A 21,861-nucleotide genomic window follows, 5' to 3' on the forward strand; every position below is an offset into this window, starting at 1 on the left:
AAACCTTGTGCATGCTAGACTAGTACTCTATCATTGAACTGAACTCAAACACCTATTTTATTATTTTTAGTTTACATTTTCAGCTTTATTGAGGCATGGTAAGTAAAATTTGTACCTATTTAAGGTGTATAACATAGTGCTTTGGTATACATATATTTTTGTGTGATTCCTGTAGCCGAGCTAAACAGCATATCTATCAGCTCACCTTTTATATGTGGGAGGTGAAAACACTTAAAATCAACTCCCCTTGCAAATTTCAAGTATTCAATATTTATTTGATATAATTGCCCTACAACACATAGATCTCCTGAAGTTTTTGTCTTATAAAGTTTTTGTCCTGTAACTTAAAACTTTCATTATACACAAATACTTTCCATTTCTTTCAATCTCCAGCTCCTGACAACCACTGTTCTGTAATATTCCTTCTAAGATTAACCTCTCTAGATTTCATGAGTGATATCACACATTTGTCATTCTGTCTGACTGAGTTTGCATGGGTCTTCTGCATGTTGTCACCATTGCTGTAAGTTCATATGACCAAGTTCCCAAAAGTCTGGAAACCTGTTTCCTTATGGTCATCCACCACCCCTGGCTATTACAATCTTTCTTGGTCTTCTTTAAGGGAGTCATGCTAGACAGGCTGAACAGATTTCCGTGGATGAACTCACCAAGGGAAATCTGGGTATACAAACTTGACTCAATAGGCCTTTAGCATGTATGACAGAATACATGAAATCTGGTGGGTGGGCTATGGGGTGGGTGCAGATAGGGGTGGGGGTCTAAGTATGATTAAGATGTGTTGTATGAAATGCATGAAAGTTCAATAAAATATATTTTGGGAAAAATGATTTGTCATTCTATGTCCTTCCCTTTCTGACAAGATGGATTATGTTGGAAGACTTTATGCTAAGTGAAAATTTTATCTACAAAAGTTTGGGAAGAAATATTTTGAGATAATAAACAGCTCTCTGAAAAAAAATGAGGTTTCTAAGATGCTGTAAGTAAGATTAGTGCTTTTGCCTAAAACATTATAACCTGTTCTCCATTCCTGAGGGAAGAAATGGCACCAACTAATTTCCCCAGAGAATAACGTCTGTTTCTTGGGAGTGATGACACAACTGTAACATCCCAGCTGGAAGATCCTGAGTTCCAGGCTAGCCTGGGTTACATAGCAAGACTCTGTCAAGGAAGGAAGCAACAAAGGAAGAAAAGAAGAAAGGGTGGGGAAAAGGGAGGGGGAAATAAGCTACAAACATATAGAATCAGAGGCTAGAATTAATTCCTAAAATTTGTTACTTCCATTAACAGCAATTTCCCTATGACTATCTTCTGGTTTCTTCTTCTGACTTTTTCCCACCCTTCCTCGTAGTTAATATATATTGCTGTTGATGTTTTGCTTTGTTTTTTAAGATCAAGTCTCCCTGTAGCCCCAGTGGGCTTGCAACTCATTATGTAGACCAGGTTGGTCTCATCTCACATAGATCCGCCTAATTCTGCTGAGTAAAAGGCACGTGGCACTACACCTGACAGCTATTGATGTTTTATGAAGAACGTTTCAAGATTACACTTGCCACAAACATGATTGTTTAAGCAATATTTATGCTCGTCAAACAAAAAATATTTTATTGTTTTTACTTATTTACCTACACTTAAAAACTTAAGCAATACAAAGCTGGGTGGGGATACAACGCAGTAGAAGAGCACTTGCCTTGCATGCATGAGACCTTATACTCCCTCTCCAGTAGAGAAAAACATAAAAGCAATACAGTAGTTTAAAGCAGTCTTCTTTAACAAATTCCCTATTGATTGGCCTATGGGCTATTTGCTCTTTCTTCATATGGAAACAGGTATAAGCAATGCTAAAATTAGTGCCCTATTCCTGAAACATGCAACTGGGATCATTTACAGTTGAGTGAAATATCTGAATTAAGGAGCATACTAATTTTGATTTTATTATCACATTGCCTTCCAGAAAGTTAGCAATACACTGCAGCAATTTACACTCCCATCAAGAGCATACATGTTTTCATACCCTATTTAACAGCACAAGAATTATGAATCCTTTAAGTCTTTATGAAATTGATAGGCAACAAATGAGTACACCAGGGTATGCTCGGTGGTAAAATACTTATATATGAGGCCTGGAGCTTTAGCCTAAGCACTATAACAAAAACAAATCCTATCAGTACCAAAAGATAAATGGTTTAGTAAGTTAGTATTTATGTAACTGCTGATAAAACCCTAGTATCATTCATATGTTAGGTCATTCGTACATCTTACCTTGTGGATTCCCTACTAATATACTTTTTCTACTTTTCTAAGGAGTATACATCTCTGTTACATATTTGTAGGAGCTCTATCTAAATAGATCAAGAATGTTACCCTTTGTGGTATGTATTGCAAGTAGTTTCCCAAGTTTTTCACTTGTCTATATGGTGTACTATAATTATTTTATAATTATTATAATTTGTAATTATACTGTAATTATTCTGATGTAGTCAAGCACATCAGTATTTCCTTTGATGGCTTCAAGATTGTGATTTACTTAATATCTTACTTATTTCAAAGTAATTTAAACATAATTCTTGTTTTAAACAGCATTTCAATTTATGACCAGATCTTTATCCCATCTAAAATTTATTTCTGCTTGATAGCTTGTTAAAGTCTTAAGTATCCCCAAGTCATTCTTAAATACTATATCCTTCCTTTGCATACTAACCTGAAATTCCACCACTGTCATATAGTAATCCATACTCCTATGTATAAAAAGATATATTTAATATAGTTTGAAGAAATTTTCGTTAAACTTTTTACCTATTTTATTATTTTCACTACAGCTTAGTACATTGACCAACACATGGTAGACGGACCAAAAAATGCTGATCGCATGAATCTCACACTCCACCCAAACCCAAGACTTCTGTGAGAATTTAATTAAATTTCTAGATTTAGGAATCCCTGCCATATTTCAATATTATTTTCACCTAGAAACATTATTTCTGCAAACATATTCAAGGATTTTAAAGTCTATTAACATATAATTGAAATCACTCAGTATTTGTCTTTCTGTGGCAGTGTTATTTTGCTTAGCTCCATGTCCTTCGGATTCATCTGTACTGTGACATACAGCAGGATTCCTTCCACTTTATGACTGAATAACATTTCATTATACATATGCCTCATAATTTATTTAACCACTCATCTGCCGATGCATATTTAAATTGTTTCCAACCTTGGCTACTATAAGCACTACTACAAAGAATATTGTGTCATAGATCTCTTTTTTTATTACTATTTTTATGTGTATGACTGTATTGCCTACAGGTAAGTAAGTGCACCCATGTTGTGCAGTGCCTGTGGAAGTCAGAAGAGGGCATCTGATTCACTGGAACTGGAGTTATGCATGGTTGTTAGTCATCATTTAAGTCCTGGGAATCAAACCTGGAGCATCTGCAACAGCAGCCAGTGTTCTTAATTGCTAACTCATCTCTCCAGCCCAGAGGTACAAATCTCTTGAGGACACTGATTTTATTTCCTTTGGATATACACTTAAAAATAAAGAGATAACAGAAGTAGACAGACTTAAGGGACTTTTAAAAATGTGGAAAATATTGGTCAAATGGAAAGAACTTGCAGTTATCAGATAAGCCAACGATGAGAGTCTAGTATACAACATGGGTATTAACAGATGGACTAGTTGGATTGCAGTCATCACAAAAGGAATAAACCTCAGTGAATTTTAGTATTTTTAGCTTTAAAACAATTCATGATTTTATTCCTACATGTTTTACAGTGTGCAAAGACAGACTACTTGGTTAACCTTCATGTAACTTAATGGTGAAATATTTATTGTAAGGAAAATTATTTTTAAAAAGAATAGTCCCATATTCAATCATATTTTCAAAATGGCAAATAAGTTGGGTGAGGCTTTTAGTCTGCGAATACCTCCTAGACTATAATTTGTTTTGAAAGCTGTTAGCCCTTTACTTCTTTAAAAAACACACATAATAAGAAAGGTCCTTTCTGACATTCCTTTAAAACCCTTGTCTGATAATTCTCTTTTCTTATTATATATATTTTTATTGAGCTTTTGTGTAGTTCACATAATAGAACTTGATCAAATTTAGACCTCCCTCCACCATCTGCATCCCACAATAGCCACCCCCCCACTGGATTTCATGCATTCTGTCATATCTGTTAAGTTCTATCTGGTGAAGTATTTGTACCCAGATGTCCTTCAGTGCAAGTTCATCCACAGGAGTCTAGTCAGTCTATCTAGAGATCTTAAAGAATATCTACTGTCCCTCACCCAGCAGTAATCAGTTGCCCACAGTTCCTAGGCTAGGGTTGGGGCCTGCTGCCCATTTCCCTCATTCTATGCTGAGGTTTTGTCTGATTGAGTTGACATGGGTCTTATACATGCTATCACCATCACTGCAAATTCCCAGTGGCCAGAAAGTCTCTCTTTTCTTATGTTCATGCACCAACCCTGGCTCTTATAATCTGCCCCCCTTTCCACAATGGTCCGTGAGTCATGGATGGGTGAGATTTAATAAAGGAGTCCTATCCAGGGACACATACTTTGCAGTCTCTTATTCTCTAGAACCTAGCTGATTGTGGCCTTCTGTGTGCAACACACTGTCATATGAAGAAGCTTCACTGGTGAGAATTGAGGATGTATTAGTATTTTCCTCTACCTCCTATTCTGCTATGTTCCATGAGCCTTAGGTGTAGAGATCCAGCTGTAGATGTGTCACTTAGAACAGGGCATCTCACAGACATACATTTTCTCTATGTGACCAGTTGTGGAACTCTGTTATGGTCTCCATCTGTTGAAAAAATTTACTTCTTTGATGAGTGGTGTATGGTATACTTGTCTTTAAATATAAGGATCCATATCTAGCAAACAGTAAGAAATTTCATTTTTCTAGATATGACAGAGATAGCGTTTCTCTAGAATCTATGACCTCTAGCCATGTGTACTTGGTTGTATTTACAGTGCCATCCATGAGTTCCCTCCCACTGAGTGGGCTTTAAGTCCTGTTAGATAGCTGTTGATTACCCCTAGATAAAAATGCTACTACTACACCAATAGAGATATTTTGTTCTGCCAGTCATTGTTGTGGTTATTATGCTTTAAAGCTTAGTTGCACCACTGACTGATTTTTCTCCCGTAGCAACTTGCCTAGTGTCCTCTAGAACTGTGAGACCTAGTCTTCAGGTAGAAGGCTTCCAGGTCAGTTCCAGCTCCATTTCTCCAAGTCCTGTCTTCAGCAATAGGGTCTTATCTTCAAGTTCTGAGAGGTAATCAAGGGCTCTGGCAATAGCCTGTGTAATTTTGGGAGTCTGTTGGACTGCCCTGACCAACAATTCGAAGGCAGACTTTTCCTGTCTGGCACTGTGTTCCTTGTTATACAGCCTTCAGCTATACACATGCACTAATGTTCAGATATTATATGCGTATTTTTCAGGGTTTTTTTTTTTTTAGTTTTGCAGGCTTTAAGTTCAATTAGCTGTTGATTACCCCCAAAATAAACATGCCTCTACTTCACAATAGAGATAGTTTGCTGTTGTGATTATTAGCCTTTTAAGTTGGGGTTTGAACTACTGATTGATTTTCATCCTTATCAACTTACACAGTATCTTCCGAAACTATGAGAGCTAATTTTCAGGGAGGCTTCCAGGTCAGTTCCAGCTTCATTGCTCCAAATCATGTGTCAAAAGTATATCCTCTCTTCAGCAATAGGGTCTTACTGTCAAGTTCTGGGAGTCAATCAAGGTCTATGGCAATAACCTGTGCTATTTTAGGTTATTTAGTCTCTTGGACCAAAGCCTGCTCAATGGGAAGCAACTTATGTATGCTACTGTAAACATAGCCAAATACACATGGTTAGAAAGGTCATAGATCCCAGAGAAAACCCTACATCTGTCACATCCCTAGACAAACATAATTTCTTACTGTATGCTAAATATGTATCCTTATATTTACAGACAAGCATACCTTTCAGTACCTGTCACAAGTAATCAAAGAAGCTTCCTTTTGCAACAGGTGGAGACTATTACAGAGTTCTACAACTGGCCACACACAGAGAATAAGTGCCTGTGTGATGCCCAGCCCTAAGTGACACATCTACAATGTAACCTCTATCTGTAAGACTCACAGAACATAGCAGAACACAAGGTAGAATAGTAATTCATCTCTCAACTCTCATCAGCCAAACTTCCTTATGCAATGGAGAGCAATAAACACAGAAAGCCACAACTGGCCAAAATATAGAAAATAAGAGACTGGAGAGTGTGTCCCTGAATAGGGGAACCCTATATTTAACTTTTGCCACCCAGGGCTCAGGGACCATTGCAGAAGAGAGGGCAGAAAGATTTTTTTTTTTTTGGTCTTTTTGAGACAGGGTCTCCCTGTAGCTCCAGCTGGCCTGGAACTCATAGAGTTCCTCTGCCTCCTGAGTGCTGGGATTAAAGGCTTGCATCACCATGGCCAGCTGGGGGTGATAAAATTGTAAGAGCCCGGGGGTGGGGGGTGGATGACCACAAGGAAATAGAGTTTGCCAGATGGCTGTGAACTTTCTCATATGAACTTACAGCAATGGTGAGGGCATGCACAAGACCCATGCAAACTCAGATCAGACAAAAATCCATCATAGAACTGGGGAAATGGGCAAGCTCCAACCTTAGTCAAGGGACTCCGGGCAGCTGATCACTGCTGGGTGAGGGAGAGTAGGTCTTTAGGGGAGTGATGCTAGATAGACTGATCAGGATTTAGTGGATGAACTCATACTGAGGGACATCTGGGAACACAAATGTAATGTGATAGAACTTAATACATATGACACAATGCATAAATTCTGGTGGGGATCTATGAGTAGGTGCAGATAGGGGAAAGGGGTCTAAACGTAATTAATATATGTTATATGAAATGCACAAAAATTCAGTAAAATATAGATTGAAATTTTTTTTCAAATTTCATACACTATATTTTGACACCCCCTTCCCTATCTGAACTCCCCTTACCACCCCAGGTGAATTTCATGTACTCTATTAAATATTTTTAGATTTTATTTTAAAAATTATGTATATGAGTGTATTGCCTGCATTTATGTAAGTGTACTCAATGCCTTTGGAGATCAGAAGAGAGCATCAGATCCTGTGAAACTGGAATTATGGATGGTTGCTAACCATTAAGTGGGTGCTGGGACTCAAACCTGGGTGCTCTGCAAGAGCAGCCAGTACTCAGAACCTCTGAGCCATCTCTCCAGCCCCTTATTTTATTTTCTAAAGGCCTATGGAGACAAAAATCCCAGCACAGAAGTGGGGAAGTAGATAAGAAAACAGAAGCCTATCTGAGGTACCACTGGCAAGCAATAGCTGCTGGGAGTGGGAGAGTCAGTCTTCTTTAAGGGTGTGTGACACTGGGTTGGTTAACCAGGCTCCACTGGAAGGACTCACACCAAAGGGTATTTAGGGACACAAATTTAACTCAATAGGCCTTAAACTGTTTGTTTTGCAAGCAAGAGCACCTGAGTTCAATCTCTAGAACCCATGCAAAAATGCCAGGTGTAGCAGGGGTATCAGAGTATAAGGGCTCTAGTTGGGGGAGGGAGTCTATGGAAGGGTGCCATCTGGGAAGTGGGTGTATACTTGAATCAGACGGTTTGGGATGTTCTGCGTGATACACACACACACACACACACACACACACACACACAAATCAACAAATTTTTTTAAATATATTATATTTGAGGAGGAAGCATGGAAATTTATGTCATGCTAATTACTAGAGGTGATAAACATTACCATTGAAATGTAACCGATGACTTTATAGACATACACAGGCACGGAGGATCCAAGTACAACCGATTATGACTAGTAATAATCAGATACATACAGATTAGAGATGCATGCACCAACATCTCAGTGTTGGTAGCAAAAACAATGAGTCTTTCTGCAAGGAACAATATATTCTAAAATGAAATGGAGATGTTTTTAAAGGTTAAAAACTCAATTTTATGTCTTACAGGGCTTATACTGAGTTCAATATTGTATAACTGCATTAATTCAACTGAGAACCTAGAAACTTGCGCCCACTTATGAAAGAGATGTACTCTTGCTCTGGAGTATGTTACTGAATATGTTAAAGCTGTAGTGAAATGTTTCTTCTAATCATGTAATTATTAAAAATTAAAAAAAATGATTAAAAAATAATTCTTCAAAGTATAAAAATTTGCTTCTTAATAATTAGTAGATATGAAAAACATTACCATTGAAATCTACCTGACGACTTTATATCCATGCTCAGATGCCAAGGAGCTCAGAAAGTAACTGTGACTAGTAATAATCAGATATATAGAGATTAGAAACACATGTACAAACATCTTAATGTCAATTGCATTAAAAATGAATTTTTCTGTATGAAAAAAAAAATGCCAGGTGTGATAGTGCCCACTTGTAATCCTACTGCTGCACAGGCAGAACCAGGAAGATCCCTGGGACTCACTGGCAAGCCAGTGTAGTCTAAATGGGAAGCTTCAGGCCAATGAGAGACAACCTCAAAGGAGGTGGGGCAGGTGTTCCTGATGAAGATACCCAAAGCTGTCTCTAGCCTCTACATACACACTCATAAACATGCACACACACACAGATGCTTACATGAATACACATGTGCAACCACATGGACACAGACATATATCTTCATTATAAAATGAATAACAAAATAGAGGAAAACATAGAGACATTGTGTTTCAATTTGAAATAAAATTTCAGGTACATATCCTGCTTTCAGTTTTTTAGTTCATTGTTATGTAACAGTACTGATAATGATGGTTAGCAACTATCCATAATTCTAGTTTCAGATGCCTTCTTCTGACCTCCACAGGCATTGTACAACATGAGTACACTATTGTATACACACAATTTTTCATATAGTTTTAGATGGAGCTCAGGTTAAGAAACCATGTACATATTCAAACATTATGTATTCTAATCTGACAGTATTATAAATGATATTCTTAGAGTCAAAGAAAAGTAAGGGTTTTAACTCTAGGAATTTAGGCAATAGCATTATTTCCCTTAGAAAAACTTTTTAGAAATTAATATTAAAGTTCAATGTCTTCAGTTTTTTTGTCAAAGCAAAATTAAATTTAATATGTTTAATTTTAAAAAGATAAATACCATGATCTTTTTCTTTTTCAAGATTTTATATGTATAAGTGTTTTGATTGCATGTATGTGTGTGTACCATGTGCATGCATAATGCCTACAGAGGCCAGAGAAGAGTGTTGAGTTCCCTAGAACAGGAGTTACATAAGGTTCTTAGCCACCATATTGATGCTGGGAACCAAAGCTAGGTCCTCTTTCAAGAGCAGCCAGTGCTCCTACACACTCAGCATTACTCCAGCCCCCATGATCTTTTTCTAATCTGCATTTTCACCCATCTATTTTTCCAATTCTATGTACACATGTAAACATGACTAGAAGAATATTCTATCAAAATTGGAAATTCTGACACTGCTATTTTTATAGATGGAAGCATATTAAAATGATTATTTCTTCACACACACATATGCATACACACAAAGAAATTACTGTAAACAAAAGAAAAATACAATCAGTAATAACAATATCAAGTGGGAACAATAATGCACAGAAAAGCTGAAGCTGGTGTGACACTAGCAAGTCAGTCACTGGAGAACTGGGCCTCCATTTGCTTATTAGCAATTAACTACAATATGAATGTTGAATGAACATTCAGAAGTTCAAGCTCAAGTTTTCTTTCAGCATTAACATTAATTTAAGTGGCTAATTCTTATGCAAATTTGAAGGAAGCCGTCTTTTAAAACAAATTCATCATTTTATCCAGCAATTTTCTCAAGTAGAACTAGATTTAATGAATAACATTGTTTTCCTTTGTTATAAGCATTTATAGCTTGATCTCATCACAAACTGCAGAGTTCACAATATCCTTGACATTCTCAAAATATTGAATAAAGGAGTTTTATCTACATCAACAATTAAAAAGATGTAGCAATGAGAATATATGTACAGCACGTCCTTCTGGGTAACAACAGTCAAGTGTAAATGGGAATATTACATGCTGATAATTAAGGGCAAGAGAAGAAAAACTCACATGCTACAAATCTCTGCTTCTGAATCTGAAAGCAGGATAAAAAGTACCAGGGCTGTGGATATAGTTTTGTACTCACTACCAAGATTTCTATCATGGCAAAAAGAAAAAGACCTATACAAATTATTATGAGAATCTTTAGATTTACAGGTACACTGACCAAAAAAAAAAAAAAAAAACCTGGGAAAAAGTAATTACAATGAGCATTTGTACAAGGTGTGTCTTGGTTCCAGGTGGTTTCAAAATTAACATATGTGTATAGCTTTTACTTTTATTGAATTTTTGTGCATTTCACATAATACATATCCACCCAGGGCCCAGTGACTATTACTGATGGGACAGAAAGATTTTAAGAGCCAGGGGTGGTGGATGACCACAAGGAAAGTTTTTCAGGTGGCTGAGAACTTGCTCATATGAACTTAGAGCAATGGTGACCAGCAGGCACAAGGCTCAAGCAAACCCAAACCAGGCAAAGACCCAGCATAGAAGATGTGTGTCCTTTTTAACCTCAGAAGTCTCTGTAATCTAGCAATTGATTGTTTCTTGCATTATGTTGATATTCTCAACTAAAGAGCTTCTAGTAGATCTAATTTCTGTTAATTAAAAAATTGAATTTTACATAGTTCAACAATGGAGCAGTATTTCTCCCCATAAATTCTACTTGTGTCTATGAACATGATCCTTGACTCTGCATACATACTGCTGAACTATATTTAAACAAATTTGTCCTATTTATTTGTGACGATCATGGAATTAAGAATGGCATTTTGCATGCTAAGATGCTAATGTAATTTTGCTAAAATAACAGTTGATTCCAGCTACATGTCTCTATAAGTTAAATGTTTAACAACACTGAATGTTAAACAAACACTGAAATACTGTTCTTACTTAAGAAGGACTTACCTTTGCAATCATTACTGACTGAGCTGGGTAGCAAACAGTTGCTCCTAATGTTGTCAGTCCTAGTGGATAAGCAATCTTCTTAAACCTAGAACCTATGAAATTCAAACAAATTATTTACTCCACATAGATGCCATAAGATATTTGATATTCTTAGACTGGAATGTTTTCTTTGCTTTAAGCTATCACCCTATGTTAAATTGCTCTTTAAGTAGTAATACCAATCGAGATGGTACCTAAAATGCCCTTAAGGCTCTCAATTCAATTAATGCCTCTTAGATGTCATGTCCAATTTAAGAAAAATGTTCCCAACCTAATGCTGATAATTACCTACATAAAGGAATTGGTGATTATTTTCTTTTTTTAAGATAGGTATTTTTCATGTCCTAAGAAACTTAAAATTGTAATTACATTTTTTCAAATATCTAACAAAGCATGGTAGAGAATTAATCAACCACAGTATTTGTCACAGAAGGTTAAAGTGAAATGGACTCTCTTTCATATGCCCTTTTTGATTAAACACTGAGAAAGGTGAAGGACCCAACTAACCACTCAACCAAGGCCTTCAAAAGGTACGTAACTACTTCATGTCACTGATTCAGAAGACTGAAGTAATACTAATTGCAATTAGCTTGACATAATTAATGCATTCTCAAAAGTGCCTTTACTATGCATCTAAGAGTCATCTTCATATCGTTTTTTTTGACAGTAAAATCCTATTTAAAAACTCTAAAGAGAATATTACTAGGAATTCACTAAGTTCTCCTAGGAACTTGTCAACTTGAAGTTTCCCTGATTAACCTGGGTATACGATGTTCAGTATCAAGCCGTCTGCATAGCTTTCCTCGTATTCCCACAGTGCCCCTAAAACACTTCCATGAATCACAGGAATGCTGTACAGTAGTTGGAAATGCACAACTCTCAGCTAAAGTTCAATCCCACCACACTATTGGTTCAAAATGATAGGTATCATAAATGCCTATCTGGATATCTTGAACTCTGAGTGTGACTGGCAATTTTTTTTCTTAAATAGGAGTAAGGGTTGTTATTCCTTCAAAGAGGTTTTCAACCCATAATTTAAAAAGGAAATCGTAAAAGATAAAGGTGAAAAATGCCTGGTAATGTTTGCTGGTAACTTTGCAGTTTATGGAAGGTTCAAAGTCAATGTGGATGTGGGAAATTTCACCAGCTCTCACCTCAACATGAAGAGCTACAGGCAATCAATGGATACTGAGGGAGGGATTATCAATTTTCTCCAGGGACCAGCTCCCTGAGAGGGTTATCTAATCCCAAGTGGGCAGCCCTAAGCACATGCACACAAGAGCATCACCAAATGGACTCAGTGTGTTTTATAACACAAATTTACAATGTACATATTTGTAAATGTATGTATTTATAAATGTCTGTATAAGGAATAATAAAGAAGAGGACAAGAAATTGTAAGGGGGGTGCATTGGAGTAGTTAACATGGGACTGGGAAGGGTGGAAATTATGCAAACACAATGCTAATATATGAAATTCTCCAAAAGTAAAAGAATTATTTAAAAACTTTGTACTTTTTCAAGCCAGGCATGGTGCCACACAGCTTTAATCCCAGCACTCAGGAGGCAGAGTCAGGTAGATCTCTGTGAGATTGAGGCCAGCCTGATCTACATAGTGAGTTCCAGGTCAGATGGGGTTGCAGGGAGGCCCTGTCTCAAAAAGACGAAAATAAAGAAAATTTGTACTTTTTTGTTTAGTTTAAATATAATTCAAAAAGCCTTTTACAGTCATTTCTCTAACAGACTGAATTTGGAGGGGGTAGGTAGGCAGGCTGTTTTCCTCTAGCATGAGGCTGTTCTTAATTTTGTAAATAGCAATTTTTCTTTGACAAATCGTTTAAAAATTTTTTTATTTATTTTATGTGTATGCATGTATTGCCTGCATGTAGGTAAGTGCACCCATGTCGTGCAATGCCCACGGAGGTCAGAAGAGGCTGTGGGATCCCCTGGGACTGGAGTTATAGACAGTTGTTAGCTGCCATGTGGGTGCTGGGATACAAACCCAGGTGTTCTGCAAGAACAACCAGTGTTCATAACTGCTGAGCCATCTCTCCAGCCTCGACAAATCATTTTAAAGATTGAAAAAAATATTCATTCTGTTTTTACTTGATCAAAGAAGCCACTGTGCAAAAAGATATTTGATGTAGGTTCAACAACTCTTCTATAAGTACAGAGGAGAACTAGATACAGATACTAATTAGCCATGTACTATGCACTAAAAAAATACAAATGACTGTCTCTTTTAGATTTCTATCTGTAACACACTAGGGTTAGATGAAACAAGAAACTTTCTACATTTTGTTGTATCGTGGCCTGTATAAAGAACATAATACATTTCACTGAAACAAAACTTTCATGTTACACCCTCAAATACTAAGTACGAAGCACTCTGATATTTGCTATTCTTTTAATCTTTAATAAAGTATGTCAGTAGATTTTTTAATGTACTTATTTCATCATATACAGATAGTTTGAGATCTGCAGCCTGAAAAACATTGGGAATTACATTTTTCTAGTTCTGACATTCAGAAACACAATAAATGAGCTAAAGGACATTTTCTCTTATCAGAAGATTACTATTTTCTAAGTAAGTTATTAAGCAATACATTTGGACAATTTCCTTCAAAATTCAAGGAAGATGAAAGAGAAAGAGGTTGGATTAAGAGTACCAAAACACATTTATATAGAAACGTTCAAGTGTTCTATATAGCACAGTGAGGTAACCATAGTTCTCAGTAAGTTATTATGTTTTTTGTGTTATTTATTATTTTTATTTACTGTGCATGAGTGTATTGCCTGCGTGTATGTAAGTGCACTCATGTCATGCAGTGCCCACAGAGGTCAGAAGAGGGCGTCAGATACCCTGGAACTGGAGTTACAGATGGTGGCTAGCTGCCACGTGGGTGCTGAGAACTGAACCCAGGTCCTCTGCAAGAACAGTCAGTGCTCTTAACCACTGATTCATCTTTTCAGTCTGCCCTATTATATATTTTGTGAACATAAAGGAGCTTAAAAGCCTCAATATAAAGAAATGACAAGGAGATGGAAGAGAGTCAAGATTTTGCTATGTGCTTATAAAAAAAGATTGTTAAATAGCATGCTCAAGATTGTTAACACACAATGCTCAAGACTGCTGCCATCTGAAATTCCTGCTAGCATCTAAAAAGCTTTTTTCAAGAAAGTCTGGAATTTTGTTAGTAGACAATGTTTACGTGACTATGGCCACTCTTTTGTATATAGTTGTCACTCAATACTTGTTGCTCTTACATTGTCTCAGCTTGTTACTAGTGAAATTAATTACATGTTGCATGTGACCCCTAAGAAAATACTTCTAAAAGCATATAACTGATTTCTTCTAAACTTTTCCTTATGTGCCTCCTCCAACCCCTTTTTAAACTCTATCTTGTGTCCTCTCATTGCTATAAAAATGACTGTGACTATATACTGAGTCCTATGAGTCTTTGTAAGTAATCATCAAGTCTGCTTGGGGTCTTATGGATTTGACCATCCACATGAAAGGAAGTTGAAAGGAAGACCAAAGTAGGTAAAGACTCAGGGTACACAAAAAGGTGTAAAGAAGGGAACTATATATCTAGTCTCATATCAAATGAGAATGGTAGGGTAAGTTATCTAATTTCACAAATTCCATTCCAAGCACGCCATTCCCAACTACTTTGGTCAGGATGAGACTAAAAGTATAGCATATTTTATGAGATATTAGCATGCTTACCTTAAATTCTGAACATAATTTCTAGTGTATGAGTGCTATATTAAGAAAAGTGGTTCTGTATGATTAGTGTACTCCTTTATATTAACATAAAACTACCAAGAACAGTTTTTGTTGTATGAGACTCTTCAGATATTTTAAAATATTATAACATCTATAAGACAAAAAGGTAAATTTTAATTTTATTAGGAAGTTATAGATTTTTAATGTTTTGTTTCAAAATAATATATAGTACATCTATATATTTTTATCAGTTTTACTATATATTACATATACAAGTTATGTTAACTATTCCCACCATCAAGACAAAGATAAATTATACCATTCTTAAAAATATCTCATATTATCCTTTTGTACTTGTACATTTTCCTCATTCTTAAACCCAGGTAACCAACAATCTGCTGATCTACTGTCACTCTTGCTTTGTCTTTTTGAGAATGTCATACAAACAGAATCAAATATAGGCTAGTTTCATTCAAATTTATCACCATTTTTATAAGTGCCAATAGTTCAAACCTTTATGTTGCTGAATAATATTCCTTTGTAGGGATATGCCACAAATGTATGTATCCATTTACCGATTTGAAGGCTATTTGGCTTGTTTCCGTATTTTTGTGTTTATTGTCAAGTGCTACAAACATTTATGTACAGGTATTTCATTTCTGCAAAGTAAGTAAATACCCAACAATGTTCAACTTCTAAAGTTGTTTAATAAGTGTATGTTTAACTTTATGAGAAACTATCAAACTATTTTCCAGAATGGCAGCATCACTTTCAGTTTTCACCAGTGCTATACAAGAATGTCAATTGGTATGGTTGATATTAACCTTTATACTCATAATGTGGCACACTAAAAACTAAAAATTTTCACAGTAACCTCTGATATTATTCAATAAATGTTAGGAAGGTAAAATTTAGAAATTAACATAATAGTAATGAAAGAGAAAATATATTTTACAAACATACCTTTTCTTGCTGAAACCAAACCTGCCAATCCTGAAGCTGTAATCACTCCCATTTTGGGAAGAAAATCTTGAGGAGGATTCTTCAGATAGACATATGCATCTGAGGAAATCAATTAAGAATAAATATGACTGTTTACAATTGGGCATCCTATATAATTAAAATGCAAAAAATCTGGAGATTAGTATGTTAATGGCTGACAGTAAGAATAGTAAATAGTTTAAACATGCTTCAAAAGTTATACAAAGCAATGCTATGAACAGAAACCTAAAATTCTTACTATGATACTCACTACAAAATATGATCTATCTCCTACACTTGTTGTAATGCTTGCTTTTTTAATGATACAGATTATTATTATTACTCATTAATGAACTATGATGCTAGAAGGTATATCTATATGAATTACTATAAGACACACTCCTGTCTGTCTAGGTTTTATATTCCTATAGTGAACAGGTTTCTGCCATTATATATTTAAATGCCAGCAAGATACAGTAAGAAATAAAGATGTTTTACAAAGGAATTCTGCAATTAGACACTTTTTGTTACCATCTCCCATCACATCAGACTAGCAAGTACTCTCAAAACCAATGATATAGATGAGAAGTGAAACTAGACAAAAACATCAAACGTAATAAAAGGAAAGACGTCTTAGCCTTGTATACATTTAAACTGTTTTTAGGTCTAAAAGACTTTTCTGTCATAGCTATTTGATGACAGTCACAATGAAATTATGGTCCTCTAGTTCAATGAGGGATAGCTGGGTATATCAGTGCATACTTGTAACCCCAGCACGAGGGAGGCTAAGGGAGGATGATGATGACTTCCAGGCAAACCTGGACTACATAGTGATATCCTCTCAAAAAGCATTGATGATTAAATATAATGCTAATTCTTAATGCCCATTAAATAATATTTCAAAACAAATCAAATTTATGAAGGTACTTAAAAATTTAGCTGATTTTGTGTTCTGTCTCCTATACATGTTTATTTTGGCAACTGCTATAGACAAAGAATATTAGGAATCTATGTCTGCTACCAAATGCCATTTAGAAGCTAAAGAGTCAAATACAGGGGCTGAAGAGATGGCTCAATGATTAAGAGCATTGGCTGCTCTTGCAGAGGACCCTGGTTCAGTTCTCAGCATCCACATGGTGGCTAACAACTGTTCTAACTCCAGTTCCAGGGGAATCTGATGCCTTCTTCTGTCCTCCACGAGAACTGCACAACATGGGAGCACTTACATACAGGGAGGCAATATACTCATACATATAAAATAAAAATAAAATATGTTTTAGAAGAGTCAAATACAATTATTTTCCAACATTAGCTTAAACACTCCAAGACTAATTGTTATGTCATTTCCCAGCAGTTAATAGGAAAGCATAATGTATTTTAACAAATAAATAACAATTAAATTATTTAGCAAAAAAGGAAAAATATCTATACCCAGTGCTTTATAAATATACAATGTGTACTTTCAGTTTAAAAGTGGCCTGAGTAAGTGCCACTTACTAATCATGTGACCTAGGGAATCTAAATAAACTTTCTAAACCAATAGTTCCTCAGCTAAGGTTGGAGCCTCCCGCCCATTTCCCCAGTCCTATGCTGGACTTCTTTCTACTTGAGTTTTCATGAGTCTTCTTCATGTTGTCACCTTTGCTGTAAGTTCATATGAGCAAGTTCCCAAAAGTCTGGAAAATTGTTTCCTTGTGGTCATCCACCAACCCTGGCTCTTACGATCTTTCCATTCCCTCTTCTACAATGACCCGTGAGCCCCGGGTGGGTGCAGTTGATCACTGTTGGGTGAGGAAGAGTTGGTATTCTTTAAGGGAGTGATGTTAGTAGGTTGACTAGGCTCTGGTGGATGAACTCACACCAAGGGACATCTATGGACATAAACTTGGCTCTATAGACCTCTCCATACATGACAGAATGCATGAAATGCATTCTAAATGGTGGGAGGACTATGGGGGGGTACAGATAGGACAGGATGTCCAAATATGATTAAGGTGTATTGTATGAAATGCAGTAAAATTCAAAAAACAGTATATATTGAAAAAGAACTACAAAAAAACTTTCTAAACCTCAGCTTTCTCATTGGCAAGACAGATAACCTGCAATTATAATAACTCAGCACTGTATCAAATTAAATAAATTATGTACAATGTTTTACACAATGCCTTAGTATATAACAATAACAAAATAAATGGTAGCTACAACTGCCTTGTTTCTACTATCAATAAACTACAGGGTCCATCTTCTAAGTTAGTGTATGCATACTAATGGATAACATACTGTGTTTACTTTCATTATTTTTAAACACTACAACTTAACACGATAATAGAACGCTTCTAATTATGCATGGTTCACTCACCTACCTTTCCCAAATTGTACTGTATCCATTATCCCATTCTTCAGAAAGACATAAACACCCTAAGAAAAAAAAGGGGAAGCGAGCAAAAAAGACATCCATTTTTAAGTGGTTGATTGTGAGATACCAACATACAATAGCCTACAATTCTGAGATTCCATTTAGTTGTTGATTTAGCATTATACGCAAATGTAAGCCCAGCTTTTCTGTTTATTCACTATAAGGGTACTTGCTTAAAGTATCATCTTTTATTTCTTGCTTTTTATGCTATGTAAAACAATAATTCTTATTACTGTTTTCCTCATAGGAGTCAAGTGACCTTTAAAATAATCAGAGTGACTCACAGCAAAGACACTGAACACCTTATAAAGATTTATCATCTTATTTTATAATAACTCAGAAACATGAATGGAACTTAAATTAAGCATGAAAGGAGGTATATTTCAATATGTACAGCAAAATCATAATGATTTTTAGAGATAAAACAAAAAAGGAAAAACCTAAAGAAAAGAGCTCCATCTCTTCCCTTTGCCTTAGTACATAGAGTGAGAAAACAACAAAATAAGGTGTCTATTTTTAAATAGGAACCTAAATGCTCCATAAATCCAGATTATATTAACCTACTAAAGGGATTAAAGCTTTAAAGCAATGTTCTCCTGTTTACCAGTTTCTACATTACGTGAATGCTAAGACAGACTGTTATATTCACTGTGTGGTGGGTGTTTTCTTGCTAACATTAGAAGAAAAATGATGTTGCAAAGGGATTTATTCATAATCATGCTGTATTCCAGGCTGTATTCTACTGTACAAATCAGAAAACAGAATGCAAACATATGACCTCTTTATATGAAATAACTGCTATGAAACCACGGGATGAAAACAAGAACAACAGACATTTTCAATATGGAAAACAGAAACAATTCTATTAGATGGGAATGAAAATAAGTTACTGAGATTTCCTGGTCTAGTGACTTTTTCTCAGTTCAATAGTGAACAGAAATGGTCATCCTGGTTTAAAGTTATACACAGTAGTATAGATCCTAAGCTGCCAAAGAAACATTTCTCTTGAGGGACTGTCTTAAGAAAATGTCACCTGCAATATTAAAATATCATTTAACCATTACAGATGAAAACTAGTCTTTGGGAAAAACTCATCTGTGTTTAGGAATTCATTTTTACCACTGGGGGGCATTGCTACCTAAATTTCAAATCTAAAGGGTAGGCTAGGTGCAGGAACTAAATTTACAAGATCCTAGGTTTCATGTAGAATGTAATTTAAATTGGACATACATTTGTTTTGAGGACTACATTACATTTTAAGGAGAAAATTAGAGGGGGGAAGTTGTTTACATAGAAGATGCGGTACATCTGGAAGTGCCCTTCTTCAATTTATTTGTTTCAGCATACTAACAGAATAAAATGTTCTTTTAGTCTTAAATTGGGTAATAGTTACAGTAGCAATTTAAAAATCTCTCAGGAACAATTACCTCACTGAAGACACATCTGAGAACACTATGGGAAATTAGGTCCCCGGAGACTAAGTCTGAATCATCTAGCTATTGGCATACAGCCTGAGGGGCATGATTCAGACCATAATTAGTTAAGATATTTCAGAGATCAAACTATTAAGGGTGACTAGTACAACCAGTACCCTTAGAATTGGATGACAAGTACAGATTTTCAAAAATAACACTATGTATTCGTCAGATGTTTGTTAGAAATGCACAGAATGATCAGAGTTCACTGACTTGATATTTCACTTAAGGATGCTATTTTTACAAGCTCACTAGAATTTTCTTTATGATTATCATTGCGTGTGTGCATGACGTGCATGTGTATGCACGTCACAGTGTCTGTGGGGGGTTAGACTGAGGACCACTATGTAAAGCTGGCTCTTTCTTTCCTCCTTTACATGAGTCCTGTCTGGGGACCAACTCAGGTTGCTTACCAAGTGCCTTTACGTGCTAAGCCATCTTACTAATGTCAGAATTTTCCTTTTTAAAGCAATGGATTAGAACTATAAAATCAAAAGGGTTTAAAATCAGAATACATTTGATGAGAAATACTGTGTTTACTAAAGTGGAATAAGGACAAGCACTGCTGCCAATATTAAGATACAATGGAGATGCTGATGCTGCCACAACTATGTTTAAGTGATGCTGAGAATAAAACATCAGCATGGTAGCAGTTTCCTCTACCACTCTGCTACTAGATACTACTGACTGAAGGTTAAGCATTAAAGTCTGTTAGATCCCACTTGGCCCAATAACTGCTTCTAGTTAGGTTGGAATTATGAACCATCCCTAAGAAATGAATAATATTTTGCTTATGCAAATAAGAAATAATTAAAAAGTAATCTCAAAACTTTAAGTAGCAGGGCTGGAGATATGGCTCAGCAGGTCCTGCAGAGGACCCAGGTTTGATTCCCAGCACCCACATGGTAGCTAACAACCATCCATAAGTCTGGCTCCAGGGGATTCAATGTCCTCTTCTGACCTCCATGGGCATTGCACCACACAGGTGCATTTACACACATGCAAGCAATACACTCATACATGAAAAATAATAAATAAAATATTAAGGGCTGGAGAGATGGCTCAGAAGTTAAGAGCATTCACTGCTCTTGCAGAGGACTTAGGTTCAATTCCCAGCACCCACCTGCTGGCTAACAACCATCAATAACTCCAGTTCCAGTAGATCCATCACCTTCTTCTGACCTCTGTGGGCACTGCATGACACAGGTGCACATACACACATGAGGTAATACACTCATAAATGTAAAATAAAAATAATAAAGTATTTTTTAAAATAAAATATTTTTAAAAAACTTCAAGTAGAAAATGTTTTGTCCATACTAGGTGACATAAGTGCCTAATGAACTATTTTACTCAGCAGTGTTTGTAGTAGTTAGATTAAAGATGGCTACCAATTTATTCCTGCTTATCCTACCAACAGGTGGTACCCAGATTTTACATCAGAATATTGTAGAATTATCTCTCTTAGACATTTAAGGATAGCTAAGAAGCTTTGCAAATTCTGGCCAGCATTTGTTGGTTTTTTTTTTTTTTTGTAGTACTACATGTAAGTCATCTACCTGGAAATACTATGCTTGAGAGATCACTGGTAGATACTACAGTCAACAATCTCAGTTTAGCCCAGTCTTCCAGGATTCTTTGGCAAGGAGCTAAAGATGTAAAGGATGCTGTCTTGGCCTGTTTAGACCAGTCTGTTTGCCAGATGAATATCACTGAGTGGCCTCAGGCAATACTATATGGAACAGAAGAATCACCTGTCTGAACTCAAATTCCTAATCCACAAAATAATGGGTCATTATATAATGTGTGCTACTGTAAGCCACTAAGTTTTGAGATAGTTTACTCTATTTTTAAAAAAATCAATAGGTAACTGGAACAAATAATCAAAAACCACTGATATTTTAACCACTGTCAAAACAGACTTACCTTGCACCAGCCAATATAACGGACAGTTGTAGTACGGATGGATGCAAAACTCATTTGTAAATAACCAGGCCGTTCTTCAACATACTTAGAATGGAGAGGTGGTGCAGTATATATTGGGAGCTAGATGTAGAAGAAAAGTTCTTGTCAGAAACAAATAGCTGGGCTGCTTTTTCTAGTACTATAGAAAACAGGATCCTCATCAACCTTCCTCTTAAAAACAGCTAAAATAGTCAAGGGTCTAAACTATAGATGTGATAT

The 21,861-nt window shown here is 35.9% G+C and overlaps 1 protein-coding gene across 2 annotated transcripts in view; it reads right to left on the reverse strand.

The window, feature by feature from the left end:
• Apool (apolipoprotein O like) overlaps window positions 1–21,861 on the reverse strand; it is a 67,886-nt gene that overhangs the window by 10,546 nt on the left and 35,479 nt on the right. For both annotated transcript variants that reach the window (XM_008822568.2, XM_029558599.1), the window contains 3 exons: window positions 18,150–18,204; window positions 15,769–15,867; window positions 11,038–11,129 (listed from right to left, as the gene is read on the reverse strand). In XM_008822568.2, the coding sequence (XP_008820790.1) occupies window positions 11,038–11,129; window positions 15,769–15,867; window positions 18,150–18,204 (246 nt within the window). The remainder of the gene's footprint in view (window positions 1–11,037; window positions 11,130–15,768; window positions 15,868–18,149; window positions 18,205–21,861) is intronic.

Source organism: Nannospalax galili, unplaced genomic scaffold (assembly GCF_000622305.1).
Source record: "Nannospalax galili isolate Female #2095 unplaced genomic scaffold, S.galili_v1.0 scaffold10, whole genome shotgun sequence".
In the NCBI taxonomy this organism is placed as follows: Eukaryota; Metazoa; Chordata; class Mammalia; order Rodentia; family Spalacidae; genus Nannospalax; species Nannospalax galili.